The 25,132-nt window shown below is 41.0% G+C and overlaps 1 protein-coding gene across 2 annotated transcripts in view; it reads left to right on the top strand.

Annotated features, from left to right (window-relative positions):
• ret (ret proto-oncogene receptor tyrosine kinase) overlaps window positions 1-19,872 on the top strand; it is a 30,337-nt gene extending 10,465 nt beyond the window's left edge. The window contains exons 2-20 of one of the 2 annotated variants that reach the window (XM_014154262.2): window positions 5,864-6,100; window positions 6,563-6,850; window positions 8,280-8,518; window positions 8,609-8,804; window positions 9,013-9,212; window positions 9,499-9,787; window positions 10,563-10,691; window positions 10,864-10,974; window positions 11,110-11,223; window positions 11,442-11,698; window positions 11,858-12,005; window positions 12,736-12,843; window positions 13,198-13,415; window positions 15,035-15,157; window positions 15,320-15,390; window positions 15,812-15,949; window positions 16,205-16,304; window positions 17,012-17,159; window positions 18,272-19,872. In XM_014154262.2, the coding sequence (XP_014009737.2) occupies window positions 5,864-6,100; window positions 6,563-6,850; window positions 8,280-8,518; window positions 8,609-8,804; window positions 9,013-9,212; window positions 9,499-9,787; window positions 10,563-10,691; window positions 10,864-10,974; window positions 11,110-11,223; window positions 11,442-11,698; window positions 11,858-12,005; window positions 12,736-12,843; window positions 13,198-13,415; window positions 15,035-15,157; window positions 15,320-15,390; window positions 15,812-15,949; window positions 16,205-16,304; window positions 17,012-17,159; window positions 18,272-18,429 (3,272 nt within the window). In that variant the 3' untranslated portion in view covers window positions 18,430-19,872. Of the gene's footprint in view, window positions 1-5,863; window positions 6,101-6,562; window positions 6,851-8,279; window positions 8,519-8,608; window positions 8,805-9,012; window positions 9,213-9,498; window positions 9,788-10,562; window positions 10,692-10,863; window positions 10,975-11,109; window positions 11,224-11,441; window positions 11,699-11,857; window positions 12,006-12,735; window positions 12,844-13,197; window positions 13,416-15,034; window positions 15,158-15,319; window positions 15,391-15,811; window positions 15,950-16,204; window positions 16,305-17,011 lie in introns of both variants that reach the window. The other variant, XM_045700700.1, reaches the window with a different exon arrangement.
• Window positions 19,873-25,132: the final 5,260 nt, after the last annotated feature.

Here is a 25,132-nt window from a genome sequence, read left to right as displayed (position 1 = left end):
CATCATAAATCCTGGCTATGCCTTTGAGCTGAAATCAATATGTTCAGATTGCATCACGTGTTTGCGGTCATAGTCCTTGCGGTGGTTATGAGAGGTCAAAGCAGTGAGCGCATCTGCTGAAGTGACTGTCTCTAACATTACATTTCTCAGGTTTTCAATCATCACAGTCCTGAGTCACTCCAGTGTTAAACCTTTAACGGTATCACTGAACAAAGAAACCTATTTGCTCCCAAGCGGGCTTGATGCATTCAATTAATTAGCTTTGATATAAACTGCTTGCTTTTCTGTTGGCTTCCGTCCTGGAAATAAATTGAATTTTAACTGATATAAACCAATTGAGTCGCCAGCATATGGTTCACCCACCATGGCCAACCTCAAGCCACAGTCAGCCCTCACTAGTGAATTCTAATTTCACCTGTTTGTTGTTTGACCATTGATTCTTGTCAGTCCACATATGCCTCCCTTCACATCATCTCTGAGTGTACCTCTGTTTCTTATGCCTCTGATTTTGGAGGTAAGGATCAAGCAACTCAATACTTATTTCAGATATTATTTTATGTACAATCAACTCGTATAGTTTGTCTATTGGCCCTGATACACAATGATGTTGTTCCTTTTTGTAAACATCGCTCAAGCATTTAGGATCAGAATGTTAAGAGGATGTTCGAGCACTTTGTTCTGGAGTGTTATCTACACAGCACAGGAGGTTGGTAGAGCCTTAATTGATGAGAACGGGCTCGTGGTAATGACTGGAGCAGAGTCAGTGGAATGGTATCAAATACATCAAACACGTGGTTTCCAGGTGTTTGATGCCATTCCATTTGCGCCGTTCCAGCTATTATTATGAGCCGTTCCAGCCTCCACTGTGACACAGTTATCATGTTCCCCTGTTGCCTTGGATTTCAGGGCAGGTTGACCGTTTTAGTTGTTGGATCTGAAAAAGGGAAATGTCTCCCTCTGATGGTCATTGGATGCTGCTTGGATTTGGACGCTGGATGCTGTAATAATACGTGTCACATTTCTTGCTATGCTGTCCATGTGAATACTCTGATCGGTGGAGCTTTCTTCTTAGTACTTGATGTACTTTATGATTATGTTGCTTTACAAAATCTGGCACCTCTTCACTTTCTTAATCCACGTCCACATTTTTGTCCAAATGTTGCGGTTTATTCTTCGACGTTTTTTTTTTTTCTTCAAGCAGATCAAATGTTATGAATGGCTTTCATTTGAATAGATCATGGTGTTGGTTAATGTTCCTCACTTAACTTCGAGATGTGGAGAGAAACCAAATAATCTAGCCCAATAGCAGAATTTTATGGAGGGAAAATACTTTTGGCCAGAATTTGGCCAAGATTTTTCAGACAAGTGGACCACTGGCACTTCTGTTTGTTTTTCATCTTAGCAAAGCTTTTAATAAAGAGGGTCATAGCTTTGGCTGACTGAATTTCCATCCTTCAGGAAGACTGGACACGTTTTTTCCACCAATTCGACCCCCTGTCATCCAAGCACAGCGAAATTAAATCAATGTCTGAAACCAGAGCCAAGGCCTCAACTGCACCAACAGAAATAGGAAATCTAGTTTCGCTGTCTGCTAATGACATTAGTGTGTTCCCTAAATGGCCGTCCCCACCGACATTGGACAGGAACACAACATGGGATATAATTACAGGTCTAACACTCACATCTCAATTTTCCTGTAAAACATGCATAGCCTGCAATTGCACTTTATAGATTAACCAACATTGGCCACAACCCCCCCCCAGTCCCGGCCAGCAGGTAATGATTCATGATTCATTTCTTCCCGGTATCATGTTATCCCCTGGAATTATACTTCCCAAGGTGAAACCAAGGAGAAACGGAAACCACATCCTCATGGACCATGTGAGAAACTCATTACTGCTTACGTGTCATTTGAGCCCCTCTTTTCAATTTCCGTTGACATAAGAATAAAATATTTGCCAATAAAACGTATATATTGTAAGGATACAGTCTCATCGTATAGTGTAGTCTCATCATTTGACATGTATGGTGGCATAATTGAAATAGGCCTATCAGGGAAGAGATTTCTGATAGTTGATGACGCTGTATGTGCGGGCACACCCTCAAGTTAGGCAGTAAAAAAAGTGTAATAGGATTGTGCAATTCACTGACATTGTAGGCATAAAAGCTACATTCAGTGGATATGTGTCCCATGGTACAGTCACCTCCAAAATGATTGGCACACTTGATAAAGATAAAGATTCCTCCATACAGAATCTTTCCAGATCCTTGATGTCCTTCGGGGTCTGCGTTTATGGACTGCCCTCTTCAATTCAAACCACATGTTTTCAATGGCAACCTGGACTCAGGGGTCGACGTAACAAGGTAATTGTAAATTTGATTCGCTCCATTTTGTATGATATGTTACGTTTCACATGGTGTGCATTAATTTGTGGATGTCCATCATCCATTTCGCATGTAATGTTACGTCCTCCAATTCGTATTATATGCTATGAATTGCCAATATGTATGATACATTACGAATTCAAATTTGTTGTGGCTAATAGTGATGGGAAGTTCAGCTCTTTTCTAATCTTTTCGACTTGTTTGGTCAAAAGAATGAATCTTTCGACTAATTTCGTTCATTTGAGTCAGTCATGCCCAGAGCGTGAAGGACCCCCTACTGACAGGCATTGACAGGATGGTCACAGATGGTCCAACACGTTCAGTGGTTGGATAGAACACATTATATATTTTAGATAGGAGCAATAGTAATGATACGTGCCCTCAATGTGAAGTGACATCAATCCATATATACAGAGTATTTCATTTAGATTTTTTTTAAACCTTTATTTAAGAGTACAAGAGTACAAGTAGAGTACAAGTACAACCCTTTTTATAAAAAACATTTAAGATGGTAAGAATGTAAACATTCACTTATTCATATTTCGTTAAAGAAATAAATCACTTGCTAGCAATAGCTAGCGTTACATTACAGTGCGCTGGCTGACAGTGATAGTTAGCTCGTCATTGACATGGCTAGCTAAGCCATCAAACACTTGGTTAACTTGACGAAATAGGCTTTATATACATTAACGGCAACCTAAATATATACATAGTCACATTCGCTGACGACTTCGGAATATATGAAGCAGTTTTCAAAAGACACTATTGTGTCTGTTTTAAACAGTTTTTTATGTACAGAGGAAGGGAGACATGATCCTGCACTCAGAATGTCTCTCTCAGACTGAAGAGCAGGAGGACCAACTCTTTAAATAGGGGAGACACACTCAAAATCCACTGGCTGTCCTTTCGAGGAAAATAATGTAAAAAGGTAAGTATAAAGACAGCTTTAGCATTTTAGCTAACAGCAACTTTAAAGTCAAGTTGAAACTTAAAAGTTGCAAATTAGCTAAAATACTAAAGTTGTCTATTATGTGATTCAAACACGCAACCTTGGGGTTGCTAGATGTTTGCGTTATACACCCAACTATCCTCCCTGACCAGTCTCCCTACTTTTGTTTTTGTCTTAAGTAACCCACTGTCCTATGTAACCATACCAAACATAATATATAATGCAAATTGGAGGGGGAAAAATGAACATTTACTATGTTACATGTGGATTTTGCGGCCAGGCTGTCAATGGGGTTCAAGTCCGGAGACATTGCCATTGCAAAATGTACATTTTGTGGTCAATTTACCATTTCTTTGTGGATTTTGTTGTGTGCTTGGGGTCATTGTCTTGCTGAAAGATCCACTTTTCAAGTTTCATCCTCATGGCAGAGGCAACCAGGTTTTTGGTTAAAATGTCCTGGTACTTGGTGGAGTTCATGATGACGTTGAACATAACAAGGGACCGAGGACCAATGGTAGCAAAACAACCCCAGAACATCATAGATCCACCAGCATATTCTAAAGTAGTTATAAGGTTATTTCTGCATATGCATCCTTCTTTTGACGTCAATCCCACTGCTGGTTTGCATGGCCAAAGACCTCTATTTTTCATCTCATCTGACCATAGCACCCGGTTCCAATTCAAGTGCCAATGCCATTTAGCAAACTCCAGGCATTTACATTTGTTAATTGCTCACAATAAAAGCTTTGTTCTGGTAAACCTTCCAAAGAGCCTATTGGCATGGAGGTGGCATCTAATTGTAGATTTGGAGACTTGGTAAACCCAAGATGCCCTTGGATTTTTCTTTGCCTCACAAACCTTCTTCGTCACTGGGACAAGATACACTTGCGTCCTCTACCACACAAGTTTATCACTGTTTCAGTGGTTTTAAACTTTTGAGATATTTCCCTAATATTGGTAAGTGGCATACATTTTTACCCATTGCCTGATTTATGAAGGTCAACAACCATTTGTTTCTTTAAGTTAGTGATGGATGGATGACAAATGGATTTTATATGCGTGTTACCTCATTTTCAGGGCCGGGTTACCAAACAATCATGCAGGTCAAGTGCCCTGGGGCCCCCAACCCCCCAAAAAATAATCACACAAAATTACACAAAAGTTTTTTCCTATTTTTGGGGGGTTGGGGGCCCTCCAGATAGTATATGAACATGCCATAAGCAATGGCAAAATGTGTAGAATTGCAGGAAATTAGCTTTAAAACTGCTATATTTTCTCTCGACTTCATGGCAAAATGTGTAGAATAGCAGGAGATTAGCTTTAAAACTGCAACATTTTCTCTCAACCTCATGGCAAAATGTAACGAGTGACACGCGATAAGCTAGAAACCAGCAAATGTTTCTCTCTGCCCCATTTTTGACAGCTATCTTTTGATAATAGGTTGTATTACTTGTTAAATAAAATCTCTTTCTTTGAGCAATTGTATTAGTATACATTTTTTTTGGAGCATATAATATAGCTCAGTATTTTAATTATTTATTTGATACAGTCTTTTTAGCTTATCATTACCAAGGGTGCCAATCATTTTAGAGGTGACCTGTATGTTAGCAGTAGCATATTACAATGAACATATGACATCAGGGATCGTGGTACTAATAATTCAACCCAACTAAAATGAAACATTATCCTGAAAAAAACAAAACTGTTAAGTTACAGGTCTTGGCTGCATTTGGTAACGAATCTCCCTGTCTGTTTTTGGCAACAGTGCTTACTTTTTTTCTCTCTTCAATCGAACAGCATCTCAGTTACTTGCTACAGTACTGGGAATGTCAAAGACTGTGTCTTGATATTTCAGAGTGCATTGTGGTTATTCAGACTACATTCCCAGGTATGTAAATAGTATCTGGGTGGTTTGGTGATTCCATGTGTTACGAAAGCAGCTAGCCAACCATGTGGCTCAGTTGGTAGAGCATGGTGTTTGCAACGCCAGGGTTGTGGGTTCGATTCATACGGGGGACCAGTACGGAAAGAAAAAAAAAATGTATGAAATGTATGCATTCACTACTGTATGTCGCTCTGGATAAGAGCGTCTGCTAAAATGTAAATGTAAAAAAAAGGAGTCTACTCTCGCTATGTCTAGGTGTTATTGGCCTGTCTAGCTGGTCTTGACTCTATAACATGTCTGCATTTAATGTGAAAGTAGGAGAAAGCTAACATGCATGTGCCTAGGAAGAAAGTGTACTCACCAGGGTCCAGGATGAGCTCTGTCCTGACTCTGTAGTTGTCCAGCCCAAGCAGTTCATAAATGTTAAGTTGTTGGTGACAAAAACAATAAGTAAAGCCATAACAAAAAGGTATTCAAACAAATGCAGAAAGACCTTGTCAAGCCTTACTGGCACTCTCAGCACCTGCCCCAGTTGCTGCTGCCCCCTAGAGATGGGATGTGGAAGTGGAAGTGTGCTGTCTACCTGTGCGCCTAACCTCTAACTACCTCCATTCCTAACACATGGCCTTTCTTTCTTTTTGCAGGGTCAGTTGGGCTCTACTTCCCCCAGAATCAGTACAAGGAGACCGTGTACGTCGGGCAGTCTGCAGGGACACCCGTGCTCCAGGTCCACGCCATGGTGGAGAGCGACTCTCAACGGCCCCACTTCTACCTGTGCTACCTGAGGCCTCCAACCTATGCCCCGTGGTTCCACCTGGACGAGACCACAGGGATACTCTCCATGAATAAGACCCTGGAGTGGAGCGACTTTGACTCTGCATGTGAGTTTAATAGAGACAGAAGGTTGTGCACACGTATTGTTTTCCCATTGTTTATGGAATATGTTAGGAAGTTGACCGTTCAATTTATTTCCTTTGATATACAAATGTTCAATTGTCCATTGAACACAACACTCCAGTATATTTCAAATATAGTTATATTTAACATTGTCAAATGTGTGGGGGGGGAGTGATTGAAGTTTGTTCAGCTTTCACGCTTTGTGCATTGTAATAACTTTGAGCTTCAAGGTGATACATCATGTTCACGGATCTGCTTTCAGAATCTGGTTTTAACCATTGCTTCTAACGATGAACTTAGCATTACGATGCTTTTGGGAAATCGGAGCCTGGATAGTAATGTAATTGCATAGAAGCCCAGAAAGTGCCCAGTCATCAAGAAATAAATGCACTGTGGGAGATTTAAATGGGATACTTTGTTACTCTTTTGGTTCCCTTGCTGACCAGATAAGTTTTGGAAGCTGCCGCTGAGTGTCATTGCTGCGACCAGACCATTGAAGAAGTTCCTCTGTGGCCTCAGCCACCCCACCGTACAAGTCAGCCTGACCTTCATCAATGACACGGCGCCACCGTGTGGCCAGACCAGACCAGAGCTGAAGAAACTGTGCTTCCCTGACAAAGACCTGAGCTCCCACATTAAGGAGAACAGGTTCCCCGGGGCCCTCCGCCAGCTCAGACAGCTCACCAGGCTTAACGTCTGCCCCAACTACACCATCTCCTACAGTGTAGAATCCGGTGAGGCTTGCTACACTCACCTTCACCCACACTGTCTCTGTGCCTCATATTATGAGAAACATCAAACACTTTGCAGGTCTCTACACTGGCATACCACACACCCCCACAGCCCCCCTTATCACAGTGCTGTGATAAGATATTCTGTATAATAATGAATTTGAAGAATTTATCAGCACTGTATGTTTGTCAGCTAGCTAGCCAGCCAGTTTTAGAAGAATGATTCCATAACTGTTTCTAATAAACTGCCAAAATGTCAACATTCCATTCAAATAATGCAGTCAATCTACAACTATACACTGGCTGAAATCAGTTGATGATAGGACGTAGACAAGTTGTAAATGCAACAAGTACTGATATTGTATCATATAAAGAAAACAAAAAAGTATTGGGACTGTGATACATTTTTTGCTATTTTGGCTCTGTACTCCTGCACTTTGGATTTGAAATGATACAATGACTATGAGGTTAAAGTGCAGACTGTCAGCTTTAATTTGAGGGTATTTCCATTATATCAGGTGAACCGTTTAGAAATTACAGCACTTTTTGTACATAGTCCCCCCATTTTAGGGGAAGAAAGTATTGGGACAAAATCACTTATATGTGTGTTAAAGTAGTCAAAAGTTTAGTATTTTGTCCCATATTCTTAGCATGCAATGATTACATCAAGCTTGTGACTCTACAAACTTGTTGGATCCATTTGCTGTTTGTTTTGGCTGTGTTTCAGATTATTTGTGTCCAATATAAATTCATGGTAAATAATGTATTGTGTCATTCCGAAGTCACATTTATTGTAAATAAGACTAGAATATGCTTCTGAGCACTTTCACATTAATGTGGATGATACCATGACTACGGACAAATGCCCAGCTATCAATTTCTCGCATGGAATAGCCTTCATTTCTCAGAACAAGAATAGGCTGACGAGTTTCAGAATAAAGTTATTTGTTTCTGGCCATTTTGAGCCTGTAATTGAACCCACAAATGCTGATGCTCCAGATCCTCAACAAGTCTAAAGGCCAGTTTTATTGCTTCTTTAATCAGAACAACAGTTTTCAGCTGTGCTAACATAATTGCAAACGGGTTTTCTAATATCAATTAGCCTTTTAAAATTATAAACTTGGATTAGCTAACACAACATGCCATTGGAACACAGGAGTGATGGTTGCTGATAATGGGCCTCTGTACACCTACGTAGGTATTCCATTCAAAATCAGCCGTTTCCAGCCACAATAGTCATTTAAAACATGAACAATGTCTACCTCATGTTCCCACTCTTATAGAATGCATGATATTAACTTCAATCTTTTTTTCACGATTTTCTTTCTCATTGTTGTTCCAGTAGCTGGGTGAAAATGAAACTACAAAGTCTGGCAACATGAGACTAACATGATATGTTTACATCTCCTCTTCATGTTCCGTTTGTCTCTAGATGTTCCAGCCCCATTCGCTGTAACTGACAACACCACTGAGTTGGTAGTGACTGCTCCATTGGACCGCGAGGAGAGGGAGACATACAGTCCCATGCTGATCTGCACAGTGCAGACTGACACAATGATAGACACGTTTTTTGTTACACTACATATCAACGTCTACGACGAGGACGACAATGCACCGTATGTCAGTGGAACAGACACAGAGGACGTGGTGCTGGAATTTGATCGCAAGCAGGTGACTTTACTTTACTACCAAACTGCATATCAGTTTATTGCTATACATGTATCATTGATACCACTGTTGTTCTTGTTGTGTGTTTCTCAGGGAAGTTATTTTGGGAACTTGGTTGTCTACGACAGAGACACAACACCCAGGTATCCCAAATCCCAGAGTCAGAATAGATTTGTCGGAAATATGATGACCAATGACTCATGGATAAATGAAATGTTCGCCATAGAATACTCTTTCAAAGAAGAGAAGGCCATTTTTGGCAACGTCCGAGGCACTGTTCATGAGTTCCGTGAGTAGTCCAGATGACTTCCCCAATCACCCAATCACTCTAAAGACTGGTTTCCCAGACACAGAGTAAGCCTTGTCGGTTTTCAGTCTAGGACTAGACTTAATATGTGTCCGGGAAACCAGCCTGTTAATGTGACAAACTTCTACTAAATCTTTTGATCGATTCATTAAATAAACAGCCCCCCCCCTTCCCTTTGTGTGGCATGTAGGGCTTGCACTGAAGAAGAATTTGTCTGTAACCGAGAATAGGACCTTCCAGCTGGATTACCTGGTCAATGACACTACGTACCCCCATCCAGAGGGAACTGTGATGCTGCACTACAATATCACCATCTTTCCTGTCCCCATCCACTTCACCAATGTGACATACCTCTTCGCCCTAACACGTAGAGCTAACGTCTACTCCCAGGTACCTATAGAGTCCACACACAGCCCTCTATGCTTGAGAAGAGGGATACTGCTCATGAAATGCTTATGAGGCAGACAACTCTTTTAAGATAATAGTATTCCGCTGTTCAGGAATAATGTGATGAAATGCCATTAAAGCAGTCTGTGAGGTTACTTGGTTGATATTTCAGAGGTTGGCTCATCACGGACCTATTTCTTCCCCCAGTAGACTAAATGCAAGATCATGTGTCAATCTGATTAGAACTGTAGCATTTTCCCTGTATGATTTATGTTCCTTTTCTTTTCAGGTCGGTCGGATTTGTGTGGACAACAGCCTGAAGTTCCAGGGCATCAATGTCACATACCGGCTAGCAGTAGCAGAGAAGACCGAGAATGTGTCCGACGACGTACAGTCATGCTACGCTGCGATTAGCATTGCACAGAGCCTCAAGGACATGGTGGGGTTGCTATATGTGAACGACACAGAGGCGCTTCGCAGGCCAGAGTGCCAGGACCTGCAGTATGTGGTTATTGCTCAAGAGCAACAGAATCTGCTGCAGGCTAGCACTCAGATCCTCGTTGTGCTCGACAGCGATAGTAAGTACTCTCCTGAGATAATAAGTTCATGCCCAGCAATACTCCAGACTGATGCTGATTTGGCCACAGTGATTACCAATGAATCGGGTGTATGGCATTCATATTTGGAAGTCATCAGATCAGTTATTTTTCAAGGCCTCATTGTTAGAGACCTTAGTACTAGTGTAGTAGAGACCTGTCAAATTATGTTAACTCTATCCGTGTCCAAGACACTGTCCATAGCTTTGTCCATGTCCAAGACTCTATCCATAGCTTTGTCCATGTCCAAGACTCTATCCATAGCTTTGTCCGTGTCCAAGGCTCTATCCATAGCTTTGTCCGTGTCCAAGACTCTATCCATAGCTTTGTCCGTGTCCAAGACTCTATCCATAGCTTGGTCCGTGTCCAAGACTCTATCCATAGCTTGGTCCGTGTCCAACACTCTATCCATAGCTTTGTCCGTGTCCAAGACTCTATCCATAGCTTTGTCTGTGTCCAAGACTCTGTCCATAGCTTTGTCCGTGTCCAAGACTCTGTCCATAGCTTTGTCCATGTCCAAGACTCTGTCCATAGCTTTGTCCGTGTCCAAGACTCTATCCATAGCTTTGTCCGTGTCCAAGACTCTATCCATAGCTTTGTCCAAGACTCTGTCCATAGCTTTGTCCATGGCCAAGACTCTCTCCATAGCTTTGTCCATGTCCAAGACTCTTGTGATCTTGCTTGACAATTGCATCATAGTGAAGCATATGGTGGACATGCGTTTTGTCTTCATAAAGTTTGTGTTTGTGTTGTGTAGTTGATAAGCAGGGCCTAGACCAGTGGTTCCTCTCCTGTGCAAAGGGAAGACAGCGTGGGGATTGTGAGAACATCAGAGGCCTGGGGGCAACCACAGGGAGGTGCCAATGGAGGCAGGGCTATGCAAAAGGTACCCACACTGTCATTGACCAGATTACCTGTCATTGACCAGGTAATCCAGCTGGAAGGTCCTATTCTCGGTTACAGACAAATTCTTCTTCAGTGGAAGCCCTATGTGCCACATATAGGGGTATTTAATGGAAACAGGAAATGATGCTTTATATTTTTCCTTTATCTTTCAGGAATATCAGAAAGTTATTCCACCTGCTCCCCTGACCTCCGCACGTGCCCTGATGGCTTTTGTGATGCAGTTGAAAGCAAAGACGCATCAATATGTCCTCAGGATTGTACAAGTGAGCAATGTCCTACATCTTTTAGGGCCATTTATATTTGGCTACCTTATTGACGTTCTTTCTTTTTTGACAGTATTTGAAGTTTTTTTTATTATTGTTAAATTCAATAGATTTACATGTGTTTGTGTCTCTCAGTTGAACCCGTTATAGGTGGTCATGAGAAGGGCATCATGTCTGGCATTAGAGCTGGCCATGGAACCTGCTACTGCTACTCTGAAAAATGCTTCTGTGAGAAGGATGATGTAGAGGGTGAGTTGTATCATTTCAAATCCTTTTTGTTGTACGTGTATTGACCCATATACCCCCCCCCCCCCCCCCCAATAGGTAACGAAACAGCATTCAAAATGGAGATGTTTCAAGATATGATACAGTATGTCAATCAAAGGTGAAATTACATTTTGCCCTTTGTTGTCAAAGGATGGTTTCCATCGTGTTTTTTGTTCACTGAGACCTTCTGTCTGATGCAGAGGCCATGTGTGACGAGGTCTGCAAGACCATCGTTGCCACTGCCGTGCTGCTCTCCTTCATTGTCTCCATCCTCCTGTCCTCCTACTTCATCCATCGTTACCACAAGAACTCCCCCAAGCCGCCCATCACCTCGGCTGAGATGACCTTCCGGCGGCCCGCACAATCCTACCCAATCAGCTACTCCGCTAACAACATGCGCCGTGGCTCGTTGGACTCCATGGAGAACCAAGTAGCCATTGATACCTTCAAAATACCCGTAAGGCCTTTCCTGAAAATGTTTGGGAAGTTTCCAGAATTTTCCAACCTAGCTATACTAAATTACCTTTTGAATGATCATGAGACCTGCAAATATATGTTGTATTGATAGAGACGTTTTTTTTTTTTTTTTTTATGTGTTGCTTAATTGTTTTAACAGGAGGATCCCAAATGGGAATTTCCACGCAAAAACCTGGTGCTGGGCAAAACATTAGGAGAAGGGGAGTTTGGGAAGGTTGTCAAGGCGACTGCATTCCGGCTGAAAGGAAAGGCTGGTTACACCACAGTAGCTGTGAAAATGCTTAAAGGTAAGATTAACCGGACAAAGAGCAGACAATAGGAACAGTTATTGTAAGACTCATGCAGTGAGTGAGTCCCTAGGTGTCTGTATACTGAATATACAGTGGTAGTAGATTTTTATGATGTGACTTTTGACCAGTCCATGATAGATATAAGGTGCAGGCAGTTCTGCCCCCCTAGGCGAGACAAAATAAAATGCCCTCGCAAGGTAGAATTGTAGCCTATAGTATACAGTGTCAGCTCGCAATTCATTTCATGAATGCCCATCCACGGAGGTGCAACTTTGGTTTTAGAAGTGGGGGGGACATGATTATTATTTATATTTTTTTATCCGCTATGAGAAACACTCCAAACAGCCTACCCAACCGCTCTGAGGTTTCCGCATGGTCCTAAAGCACACCGTTGCCTCGTTTTGTATCACATTCCAATGATAAAATTGGTGGGGGACATAAATGCAATTTCAGAATGTGGGAGGGACATGTCCCCTCCCATCCCCAGTGAAAGCTGCGCCCTTGCCCATCCATATGGTACAGTTTGTCAGTCCTGATTCCTGACAAAGACCTAAAACAGATCACTTTGGCTACTCAAGCTCTGAATATAAACTACCCAAGATTATTAAATCCCGCCCTCGTCAGTATGTCCCCCTAGGCGGCCACCTAATCCTGTCTAGTGGGCAGGCGTATAAGGTGATGTATTTTATGAAAGTATTTCATGAATCTCTCTTTTATTTTGCAACAGACCATGCCTCACATAGTGAACTGCGGGACCTCCTGTCAGAATTCACCTTACTGAAGCAAGTCAACCATCCACACGTCATCAAGATGTACGGAGCCTGCAGCCAGGATGGTAAGGCTTCATACCGATCCACTCCGAGCACCATTTGAGGGTATCAATGTTGCTGATTGACTGTACCTTCAACAATGGAGATGTGTGATACTTGAGAATCTTGTCTTCAGATCTTGTCCTTTATGGTAGCAGTGCCTCAGATACCCTGTCTGATCAAATGATGCTCAAAGTCATCATGAGATTGTGGTATAATAAATTGGGGGCCCACTTGATCATATTAATGAAAACATGATGTCCTTGCAATGCTTAACCTTCCGGTGTTATACCTGGTATATGTGATGCATATTTAATTTAATCCTGCCAGATACTGTAAGCCTAAGTGTGTGTTCTGAAGTGTTGTGTCTTTCCATCTAGGTCCAATGTATCTGATTGTAGAATATGCCAAATATGGGTCACTGCGCAACTTCCTGCGTGAGAGCCGAAAGGTGGGACCCAGCTACATGTCAGGCAACGATGCCAACCGCAACTCGAGCTACCTGGAGAATCCAGATGAGAGGGCACTCACCATGGGCGACCTGATCTCCTTCACCTGGCAGATCTCCAGGGGCATGCAGTACCTGGCTGAAATGAAGGTGCCTGTCTAGCAATTACCACTTTCAGAATATTCACCATGTGGCAAATCTTAACTTCCACTTAAGTCAAATTTCACTCAGTCTCCCATTGACATCAATGCATGACTCAGTGAAAATTTGACTGAAGTGGAAGTAAGGATTTGCCTTTATTATACAGTCACCTCCAAAATTATTGGCACCCTTGATAAATACTGTATGAGCCAAAAAGACTATATAAAGTAAATAATACAAATACTAAACTATATTGTATGCTCTAAAAACTTTAATATTTATACTAATATAATTGTTTAGAGAAAGAGATTTTGTTTTACAAGTAATAATTGTTTATCTCAAAATTATAGGTGTCAAAATTATTGGCACCCCTAAAGATTCTGATCTATAAAATCAAACAAAATTATACCCCTCTCACCATTACCAATTTCAAGGGAGATTGGGAGATTAGGGAGATTAGCATGTCTTGGGGGTATGATCTTTGTGCCTCAGTAACTTTCTCACTCATCATTATTCACGATTCATTTAGGATTATCTGTAATCATGGTAGCATGCACATTTATGTAGAAGTGTTTAGAAACATTCTATTCTTATTTACAATAAAAGAGACTCCAAAATGACACAATACATGATTTACCATTCATTTCTATTGGACACAAAATAATCAAACACAACTAAAACAAACTGCTTGATGTAGTCAATGCGCGCTAGGAATATGGGACCAAATATTACATTTTGTTTGATTTTATTGATAAGAATCTTCCCAGCTAACAACAAATGTTCACACAACTTTAGAGAACGTTCCCTTAAGAGTCTCATTAGGTCATTAACTAATGTTTTCATAGGAATATTCCAGTGATGTGACTGTTTCCAAGAGCCCATTCCCTTAACCCTTTACACTAGTAGGAATAGGTTTATATGGATAGGGCTACATTTGAATGTTTCTATGAAATGCATAAGCATAGTAGCAATTGAAAGGGAACAGTTTGGAGATTGTGGAAAAATTATTAGACCAAAGTTGAGGACACAGCAGTTCACCTAACATAAGACTAAATCCAAAGATTACACTGTTGATTTTATGTGCATTTTACATTTACTGTACTTTTCACCGCGTTTGTTGATAACGAAATATGAAAATACAATGTAGAAAATAGTTTAAAAAAAGAAAAACCCTTGAATGAGTAGGTGTGTCCAAACTTTTGACTGGTACTGTACATGATTACATTGTACATTTTCATTTATACAGTCATTATTATTCAACTGGGATTTTAATTTAACCTCTTGGTTCATGGCATTCTGATCTTCCTGTTTTGGGTTTGTTCTTTGTTCTGGGTAAAGTTCTGGTTATTGTTCTCCTAACTCTAATGCCAAAACATGCTAAAGATAAAATAAATATGACTTGTTAAACAAAATCCTTTTCTCTAACCAATTGCATTAGTATAAAGTAATATACATTTCACATTTTTTGGAGCATATAAATTGCTCAGTATTTTATTTTTTACAGTCTTTTTTGCTCAATTTATCAAACCCACTGTATGTATGAATTCCATGCTAAACCTAGCTCAATGTCAATGTGACTCCATGTTTTGTAAAGAAAGGAGCTTGAATTGACTTTTGTCCTCCAATAGCTTGTTCACAGGGACCTCGCTGCAAGAAATGTCCTAGTTGCGGAGGGCCGTAAGATGAAGATTTCAGACTTTGGTTTGTCCCGGGACGTGTATGAGGAAGACTCATATGTGAAGAGGAGCAAGGTAGGGAACCCAAATATCAAATACCCAAGTACCTTTAAAAATGACTAAATTATATTGTTTTCTGAAGTTGTCAATTAGTTTGTTATCGATTGTAATAAGGATTTCTTTCACAGAACTGAGATAACAATGTCCATTCTCTTATTTTTTTGCCTCTCTTTTCAGGGTCGAATCCCAGTGAAATGGATGGCAATAGAATCCTTGTTTGATCACATTTACACAACACAAAGTGACGTGTGAGTACCTTGCGCAATCAACTTAAAACACCTGTGATACATATCCATAACCAACAATGTTTGCATGCTCAAAAATCGACTAAATTGCACAACTGAATGCATTCGACTGAAATGTGTCTTCCACATTTAACCCAAACCCTCTGAATCAGAGAGGTGCTGGGGGCTGCCTTAATTAACATCATTGGCACCCAGGGAGCAGTTGTTGGGGGTTAACTGCCTTGCTCAACGGCAGAGTGGCAGATGTTTCCACCTTGCCAGCTCAGCGATTCAAACCAGATACCTTTCAGTTACTGGCCCAATGACCTTAACCGCCAGGCTACCTACCTCCTCGGATAAACTATACAGCAAACATCAGAATAACTGTTTCATCCAGGCATTAGACTGTGGTGCTATTAATGCGGTGTCCTCTGTCTCCTGCCAGCTGGTCCTTTGGTGTGCTGTTGTGGGAGATTGTGACACTGGGTGGAAACCCGTACCCAGGAATCGCCCCTGAACGCCTATTTAACCTCCTCAAGACTGGCTACAGGATGGAGAAACCAGAGAACTGTACTGAGGAAATGTACGTTTGCCACTTTACTTTACCCCAGCATCATTGTAACCACAGTAAAACTCACTGTTACTCTATTACACTGTGATGGTAATGACATCCATGACATGACAAACCAGCAGCAAATCCACACTTATTCATTCTAATGTTGTAATGAGCTATTGTAAATTGTAGGTAAACCATCCCATTCATTTATTTTCACGGTGAATCGTGTGTTATGTTTTGTTGCTTCTGACCATTAAGTGTCGTGTGAATGTGTTTCTGCAGGTATAATCTGATGCTTCGATGCTGGAAACAAGAGTCAAACAAAAGGCCCATATTCATAGACATCAGCAAAGAACTGGAGAAGATGATGGTGAAAAACCGGGTAGGATCAAGCAAAACAACCAACACTCTTTCTCTGTCTAGTGTGGTCATTACATTGCTCACTGGTAGTTACAGTACGTGATGTCATAAATGGTAGTTACAGTACGTGATGTCAAATGGTAGTTACAGTACGTGATGTCAAATGGTAGTTACAGTACGTGATGTCAAATGGTAGTTACAGTACGTGATGTCATAAATGGTAGTTACAGTACGTGATGTCATAAATGGTAGTTACAGTACGTGATGTCATAAATGGTAGTTACAGTATGTGATGTCATAAACAGTCTCATGTCCAGCAATAAGTAGAACCAATGTCAGGTGACCATCCCCAAAATATGGCCCTGGGCAACATTTGCAAAACGTATAATTACAATAGATAGCAGTTAGTCTTGTGTTGAGGTAAAGAGGCGAAATATAGTAAAAAAAAATGTGGATGTCAAATACAGTGCAAAAATGTGATTCATATGTTTAGAATTTGAAACAGAGTACTTTTAATACTGTTTATCTCACACAAAAGTAGGAAATGTATTGCTCTAATATATTCGGTTTCCTATCAAATGTTTGTCATTGGATGTCTTATGCCAGTTAGCTACAATCATAACTATATGGGAGGTTAAGTTAGGTCATAACTGCATGGTAGGATATGACTGTATTATGACTGTATTAGCAGTGATTAGCCTAATCAGGGTGTTCCTCTCCTGTTATCAGGATTACCTGGACCTGGCAGCGTCTACGCCAGCCGACGCCCTACTGTACGACGACGCCCTCTCCGAAGAGGACACACCCCTAGTGGACAGCAATAATGCCCCTCTCCCTCGAACCATTCCCTCCACATGGATTGAAAACAAGCTCTATGGTAGAATTTCCCATGCATTTACTCGATTTTAGAGACAGGACACATAAGGTCTGTTTTTGACATGCTGTGATTGGCTTCCTGTAGTGTGTGACTGTGATCTAGGCATGCTTCATGAAAAAGTCTCCCATTTCTTAGGAAATGAGAGTCAGTGGAAAAGGAGACTCTTGTGTCTGATGATCACTATTTGGACCTGCTTCCGATGTACATTCAACCTGACCAAAATATTTACACATTTGTAAATAGTAAACATTTCCATAATTCCCTCATATGACATATTGTAATCCACATTCAAGCCTGCGTATTGATTTTATATTAGGAAACATACATTTTGGACGACATAAACATTTGCAAAACACATTCCAACACCCCCAATTTTTTATTAATTTGGAAAATACTGTTCAAATACAGTTTAGCATTTGAAACAGGTCCTTGCTGAATCAATCATTATCTATTACATTTGGATTCCAGACTGTCTTAAGTTATCTGAATTGTTTGTGTGTATATAGGCTACCTATTAAGCATAATGTAAGCATACAGTAAGTCTTTTGAAATAAACTTTTGGCTAACATTGATAAACAATACTTTGTAAAAGTATTTTCATAAGAAGTTCCCAAACAAATCCTATAGATCCTAAGCACTTCCAGTTGATAGTTCATAAAAGTATTTAGCAATAAGATGGCTGCCAGTGACTTAGTTACCATGAACAAACAGTGACTTGGTGACCGTGGTGTCCTGTTACAGTGATGCAATTCTTGTATCTGCTTTATATGGACAACAGTTATCAATGGTGCATGAGCCAAGGATAACATTTAGAGATCATGACATACATTACCAAAAATGTAACGATAATTGTTATTTTTCTTAGAATCTTATTTAATCAATCCAGTATATTTTCTCAGTTAAACTATACAGGAACTATGGACACCATTATTGTCTGAAGTGATTTCTGCATAGGATTATAAATGTATAGCCTTCTCATGTTCCTATGTCAAACAACCGTCTATAATTCACTTCAGAAAAATGTATTCTGTCCAAAATTTAAGGGAGCCTTACTGTCTGCACTCTACTTTTTCTTTACTCAGTGCAGAAAAATGATATGTTCTCGTTTTTAGGCATGTCATACCCGAACTGGCCTGAGAAGAGCCCGGTACTGCTCAACAGACTTGATGCCACTAACCCAGTCTTTACAAGATATGCCAATGATAGTGTTTATGCAAACTGGATGGCTTTGCCTTCACCCGCAAAAATTGTGGACAAGCTTGATAGTTAAAAGCAAAAACCATTGTAGAAAATAAAGATTCCTAATTGGGTAGATATGTATATTTATATAAAACTGTACATATACCTTCTAAAGTTGGTGCCCTTTTATTTCTGTTGCACGGGTATTCCAAGTTAAAACTGGAGGATTTCAAAAGTGCATTTGCTGAAAAATGGCCGGAATGACATAGACCGTGTTTCAAGCAGCTCTTCGGTATGTTAATCATTACCTCAAAGTCATGTTGGCCAAGTATCATTGCATGACTGTGTACCAGGTTGTATGTCAATGTTAATGTCTTTCAAGTGCCTGTGCCGCTTCTACGATAGCCTCCAATTAGTAGTGTACGACTGTGAAGATGTTGTTTCCAGACCATAAATTAAAGGGGACTTCTTTACCATCACCTGTCCTATATTGTAGACCTGTGAGATTAAGATGGACAAAGAGTGGACACTGAGTTCATCCAGAAAAACTGCAAAGTTTCTACTTCATATGATCATGTTCTTTGAAATGTAAAAGCCACTTTTGTCTTTCCACTTTAATAGAATGTGGGCGTGTTCGGTGTCAAAGCTGCAGCTCACCATTTTTGATTCCTCGTCATGGCAATCTTTGTGCAACTTTTAGCTATGATTTTGAAAACAAATGAGTGTTATCAATTGTTATTTTATTATTACGTGATTATGTTGCAATCAATAAAAGTTCAAATATGTGCGATCTATTTATATGCTAGGCTCCCTCTCTCTTTCTTTCATCAGATGTAATAATGTAAAAATAATGGAAGCTTACATTGTGAATAAAACCTTATTTATCTGAAACAGTCAGAAAACATGGCTTTTTTTTTCCGGTAAGACATGATTGGTAGAATTTGATTACCTTATTATTTAATACAAAATATTTTGTGTGAGTCTGTTACTCTTTAAGATTGGTTTGGTGTAGCTTTAGTTTTCATTGGAGGAGGGCAGGAAGGGAAGTCTAAATTCAAGACAAGTATAACATGAACATTAACTTTCCATGTCAACTTCCGAAGACCTAAACCATGGTTATGAGGCAAAGGAATTATTAGACAGAACGTGTGCCCAGCAAAACTGTATTATCATGAGACTGCAGAATATACAATTATTTTAGGGGATGGAAAATGGTTTATGTGCCATATTGAACTCCTTGATTTGCCCTGTCAGAATGACAAGCATTTAATGAAGGATATTGGCTTGTTATTTAATGATTTAGCCATTGTCTATAGAATAACATGACTTGAAATACTGAACTTGCTGCCCAGTACTAGAGGTTATCTATATTTGTTGGAGTAGATGACTGCACACCTTAAATGGATTATTTTGCTTAGAAACTGTACAAACAAGAACACAATTGTTTCAGACCTTATGATCTTCATCATGTGCCAATTGAGGGAAAAATATTTTTCCTCATTTTGTTTTCAAAATAAAAGTTAGCACCCCAAAATCTGAGTTTGTCAGATTTATTTTCAGATAAAAGTGACATGGATGGGAATGGGAAATAAGGCACCATCTAATGCACTTTTATTACACTTTCAATCAACTTTTCATTTAGATTTTTATGAAATGTTGTTCTTTTTTGTAGCCTATGGCGAAGATTTCACCTATTGTTCTCTGCAAAGATATATTAACTTTTATTTTGAAGTAGCTACAGGTAACAGGGCATTTAGAGTACTGAAAAAGACGCATAACTTCCAACATCGGATTCAGTATAAGCAAGCCCAGGCTGTCACGCCCTGATCATAGAGAGCCCTTGGTTCTCTATTGTGTAGTAGGTCAGGGCGTGACTAGGGGGTGATCTAGTATATCTATTTCTATGTTGGTGCTGATATGGTTCCCAATTAGAAGCAGCTGTTTATTGTTGCCTCTGATTGGGGATCATATTTAGGTTGCTATTTCCCCACCTGTGTTTTGTGGGATATTGATTGTTTGTTAGTGTGTTTGGGCGCTACGTCATCACGGTCTTTGTAAGTGTTGTTATTTTGTTAGTTTCACTTAAATAAATATGTGGAACTATACTCACGCTGCGCCTTGGTCCGCTCATTACGACAACCGTGACAAAGGCCCTGGTGAGGAGAACTATCCGTCAGGCAAAGAGGTCATGCTGGCGTCGGTTCTGTGACGCCATTGGAAGGGCAACACCTGTGGGAGAAGTGTGGGGGATGATTAAGAGGATGAGTGGGGTCAGAAGGGAGTGGGATTATCCAGTGTTGACGAGTGGGAAGGATGTGGCAGTAACAGATGAGAAGGCAGAGATGATGGCCAAATCGTATGTCGAAGTGCATAACTCAGCAAATTTGTCAGAGGGGCAGAGGACGAGGGAGAGAATGAGAGAGGAGCATGCTGGATTGCTGGATAAGAGGGAGGATGTAAATGATTCGTTGAATGCACCATTTACCATGGCAGAGGTGAAAAGGGCAATAGGTAAGGCTGGGTTAACTTCACCTGGGAAAGATAAGGTGTGCTATGTTATGTTGTACCATCTTAGTGATGAGACACTGGATTGGTGTTGTACAACAGTGTGGGAGGAGGGGAAACTACCAGGCAGCTGGAAGGAGGCAGCAGTGGTACCAATTCGGAAGCCAGGGAAGGACCCAACGAGGCCAACAAGCTATCAGCCAATAGCTTTAACATCACACGTATGTAAGATTATGGAACGTATGATTACGGCGAGGGTAACACCAGGGGCGAAAATCTGATATCAACTTTGGAGGGGACAATTACATTACATTTTCTCAAGAGCAATTCCTGAGGGGGACACCAAAAGTAGTGCTGTAACACATAGCCTACATTGTAATATGGTAAATGTATATTGAGGAACCAAAGAAATAAGGTGTTTGCCGTACTCCTAACTACCGGTACCCAAAACTACACAACTAATCACAACAGCAATACCATTGCCTTTAACAAATCTTAGTTCAGTCACCAGTTTAAGTTGAGAGTAGGGGTATCCATGGCATTTTCCAATTATGTTCCTATTTTACAAGTAAAAAAAATTGAGAAGCTTTCATAATGTTGCCAAACAAAGACTCAACAAACTTACCTGAGACTCCCTGTCTCTGCCAGTCTGTCCCTGGATATCTGTCCCCAACTCTGCTGTCTGTGTGCCATCTGTTGCCTGCTCTGCCTAATGACATCATTGTGAAACATTTCCATTAGAATTTCATTTCTTTCTTATGAACATTTTATCAACTAGTCTTTGAGATATTAGGCTACTAGGGTTCTTACTTTGCGTTTTGGTGTACTGAAAAATACTCTGCCATTTTTCTGCCATTTTTCTACCTGGTTGGCTACACACACACAGTATGTAGGTTATTTACAGTAGGAGATGGGCTTCTATCATCTTATCTTCTATCATTCTATATGGGCTTCGATCTAAAAGGTAGCTAGCAAATGTGAAACGGATTGCAGTGACAAGAGTTGACAGCTGTATGAGTTCACCATTTACACAACATATGCTGCAACCTTTTGTAATTTTAATCGTTTGTTTCATATTGGCTGGCTTCTAACAATAGCTGAATTTGCAAAGCTAGCGAGCACCAATTCAGTGGTGTTTGCTATAATCTTTGCTACCCGGGTTAAATAAAGGTGAAATAAAATATATAAATAAAAGTTCCCTTGCGACAATTTAGCTTTTGCAACGAGACCATTAAATATATTTAAAACAATGGTAGAAGAGAGTGTAGTTCTGTTCAGTTTATCGCTAACCTTATCACAGGGACTTTGAAGCACTAACTTACATGCATGCTGATCTTGGAATAAATTGACGATAGCAAAGATTCCATCTTTGACGACGCCACATAAATGGAATAGGTACTAGCTAGCTTAATAGTTCATATTTGCGCGCTAGCTCTGCATATTCAGCTAGTGTGAGTGCGCGATTGACTGGATTAAGCTCACGTCAGTTACGTGCATTGAGTGCCTTTCAGACAGTAGATACGACCTCTACGTTACCTCGCAAGCTAAGGAACTGGCAGTGGATCAAACCATTGTGAGGCAAAGGGTGGGGGGGTCGCAATCTTTTTAAACTTAAAAACGCACTATTAAGTGTCTATAATCAGCACAATTGCTTTCATTGCGTATTATTAATATTATTTAAATTACATAGATATGTTTCAGTGATATATTGGGGGGGACAAATCATTTTTCCCAGGATGGGGGGGGGTCGTGTCCCCCCTGTCCCCCCAGGGATTTCCGCCCCTGGGTAACACACTTCCTAGAGAGCAGGGGGCTAGTATCGCCACATAAGAGTGGGTTCAGGAAGGGAAGAGGAACTATGGACCCAGTGCTCTGCTTATAAGCAGAGGTCAGGAAGGCTCAGGTGAACAAGGAGACTGTTGTAGCTGTCTTTTTTGATGAGGAGAAGGCGTATGATGTGGAAGGAGGGATTATTAATCAAGCTTGATATTATGGGGGTAGGAGGAAGAATGTACAACTGAATAAAGGATTTCCTGTTTGGAAGGTCTATCCCGGGTGAGGGTAGGGACGTATACCTGGTGGATAACGGTACACCACAGGGGAGCGTGATTAGTCCTCTGTTGTTCTCAATCATGATCAATGATGTTTACTCTCAGGTACAGCCAGACATTGGGAGGTCGATATTTGCAGATGATGGGGCCTTATGGAAGAGGGAAAGAAATGTGCCATACATAGTCAGGAAGGTACAGGAAGCAATTGATGAGGTAGAGCGGTGGGCATTAATGTGGGATTCAGGTTCTCTGTAGAGAGAACTCAGAGTTCTCTACCAGGAGGAAGGTGTGAGATGAGGTATGCTTGAGGTTATATGGTAGAAACTTGGAGATGGTGGGGTCCTTCAGGTTCCTAGCGGTATACTTTGACACTAGACTGACCTGGGCAGAACACATTGAGAGAGTGGTGGGAAAGTGTAAGAAGGTACTAAATGTGATGCGCTGTCCGATGGGGAAGGGTGGGGGGGGGGGGGGGACTGGGCGTTCCTCATTGAGGACCATGTATGTTGCATTGATCCGATCTCTAATAGACTATGGCAGTATAGCGTATGGTTCGGCAGCCCGAACGTCATTGGAAAGGCTAGATGTCATACAGGGGCAATCACTACTGTGATTATTATTTGACCATGTTGGTCATTCATGAACATTATAACAGAACATGGCCAAGATGTTCAAATCTCCACCCGGCACAGCCAGAAGAGGACTGGCCACCCCTCATAGCCTGGTTCCTCTCTAGGTTTCTTCCTAGGTTTTGGCCTTTTCTAGGGAGTTTTTCCTAGCCACCGTGCTTCTACACCTGCATTACTTGCTGTTTGGGGTTTTAGGCTGGGTTTCTGTACAGCATTTTGAGACATCAGCTGATGTAAGAAGGGCTATATAAATACATTTGAAGGGCTCAGAATATGTAGTGGGGTGTTTCGGACCTCTCCAGTGGCTGCGCTACAGGTGGAGATGCTGGGATATGCCATTGCAGATTAGGAGACAGCAGCTGGCAATGAATTATTGGGTCAACCTACAGGGACATGGGGTGTCTCATCTTACAAAAGGGATTTTAAAGGCATGCTGGGAACATGAGCGAAGACAGAACACAAGCTTTGGGTGGGTGGGTAATACCCAGGCGAAGGGACTGTATGGAAGGGAGTTTAGTCCAATGGTAGCTATTCCTGTAAATCCACCATGGCTGCTCCCACCTCCAGTAGTTGATCTAGAAGTGTTGTAGAGACTACAGAAAGATAGGGAGGGTGTTTAAGAGAAGTCTGGATACTGTGTATCAGGATTTTGTGACCATTTACACAGATGGATCAAAAGATCCAAGGACAGGATGTACTGGGTCAGCTTTTGTAGTGCAGGAATGTGGAGTGGAAGTCAGAAAATGTGTTACAGATCATCTGGCTGTATATATGGCGGAGCTGATGGCCATACTGTTGGCCTTGCAGTTGGTGGAGGAAGTCAAGCCAGACAGACATTTGCTCTGATTCATGTGCAGTGTTAATGAGTTTCCAGTCCTTTAGGTCACGTAGCAGACAAGACCTGCTTTATGAGGTGCTACAAACCCATGGCAGGATTAGACAGATAAGATTTATTTGGGTCCCAGCCCATGTGTTGATGGAGGGGAACGAGGCAGTTGATGTACTGGCTAAACAAGCACTTAGTAGTGGGGATGTTGATGTTGTAGTTTCAATGAGCAAGGCAGGGGCAAAAAGCCTGATATGGACAGTGATGGTGCAGAGATGGCAGCAGCAGTATAATAGAGAGACTAAGAGCAGGCATTTACTTCATGTTCAGAGGAAAGTTGGGGAGGGGAGGATGGCAGAAAGGGATAGAAGAGAGGAGGCTATATTTGCAAGATTAAGGGTGGGACACAGTCAGTTCAATAAGTCCGTAAATGTGATAGGAAAGCATCCAACAGGAAAGTGTGATTATTGCCAGGAAACAGAGACCGTGGAGCATGTATTGCTGCAGTGTGGGCAGTATCAGAGGAAAGAGAGAGGCTGAGATCTAGTATGAGGGAGAAGTGGATACAGGAAATTAGTTTAAAGAGTATATTGAGTAGAACTTCATTAGATATAGTCTCAAATATTTTGTTATATTTTTTAAGGGCAACGGGGCTGGCAGGTACGATTTCATTTCTCCCTGTCTATGGCCCACACTCCAGTACAGTAGGTGGCGGTAATGCACCATAACGTTGGATGTCAACCACCGATAAAATAAACCCCACCGATGAAGAAGCTACAGAAA

This window comes from Salmo salar, chromosome ssa18, assembly GCF_905237065.1.
Source record: "Salmo salar chromosome ssa18, Ssal_v3.1, whole genome shotgun sequence".
Taxonomy (NCBI): Eukaryota; Metazoa; Chordata; class Actinopteri; order Salmoniformes; family Salmonidae; genus Salmo; species Salmo salar.
Note: the sequence above shows the minus strand (reverse complement) of the source record. Positions and strands in the feature narration are given on the sequence as shown.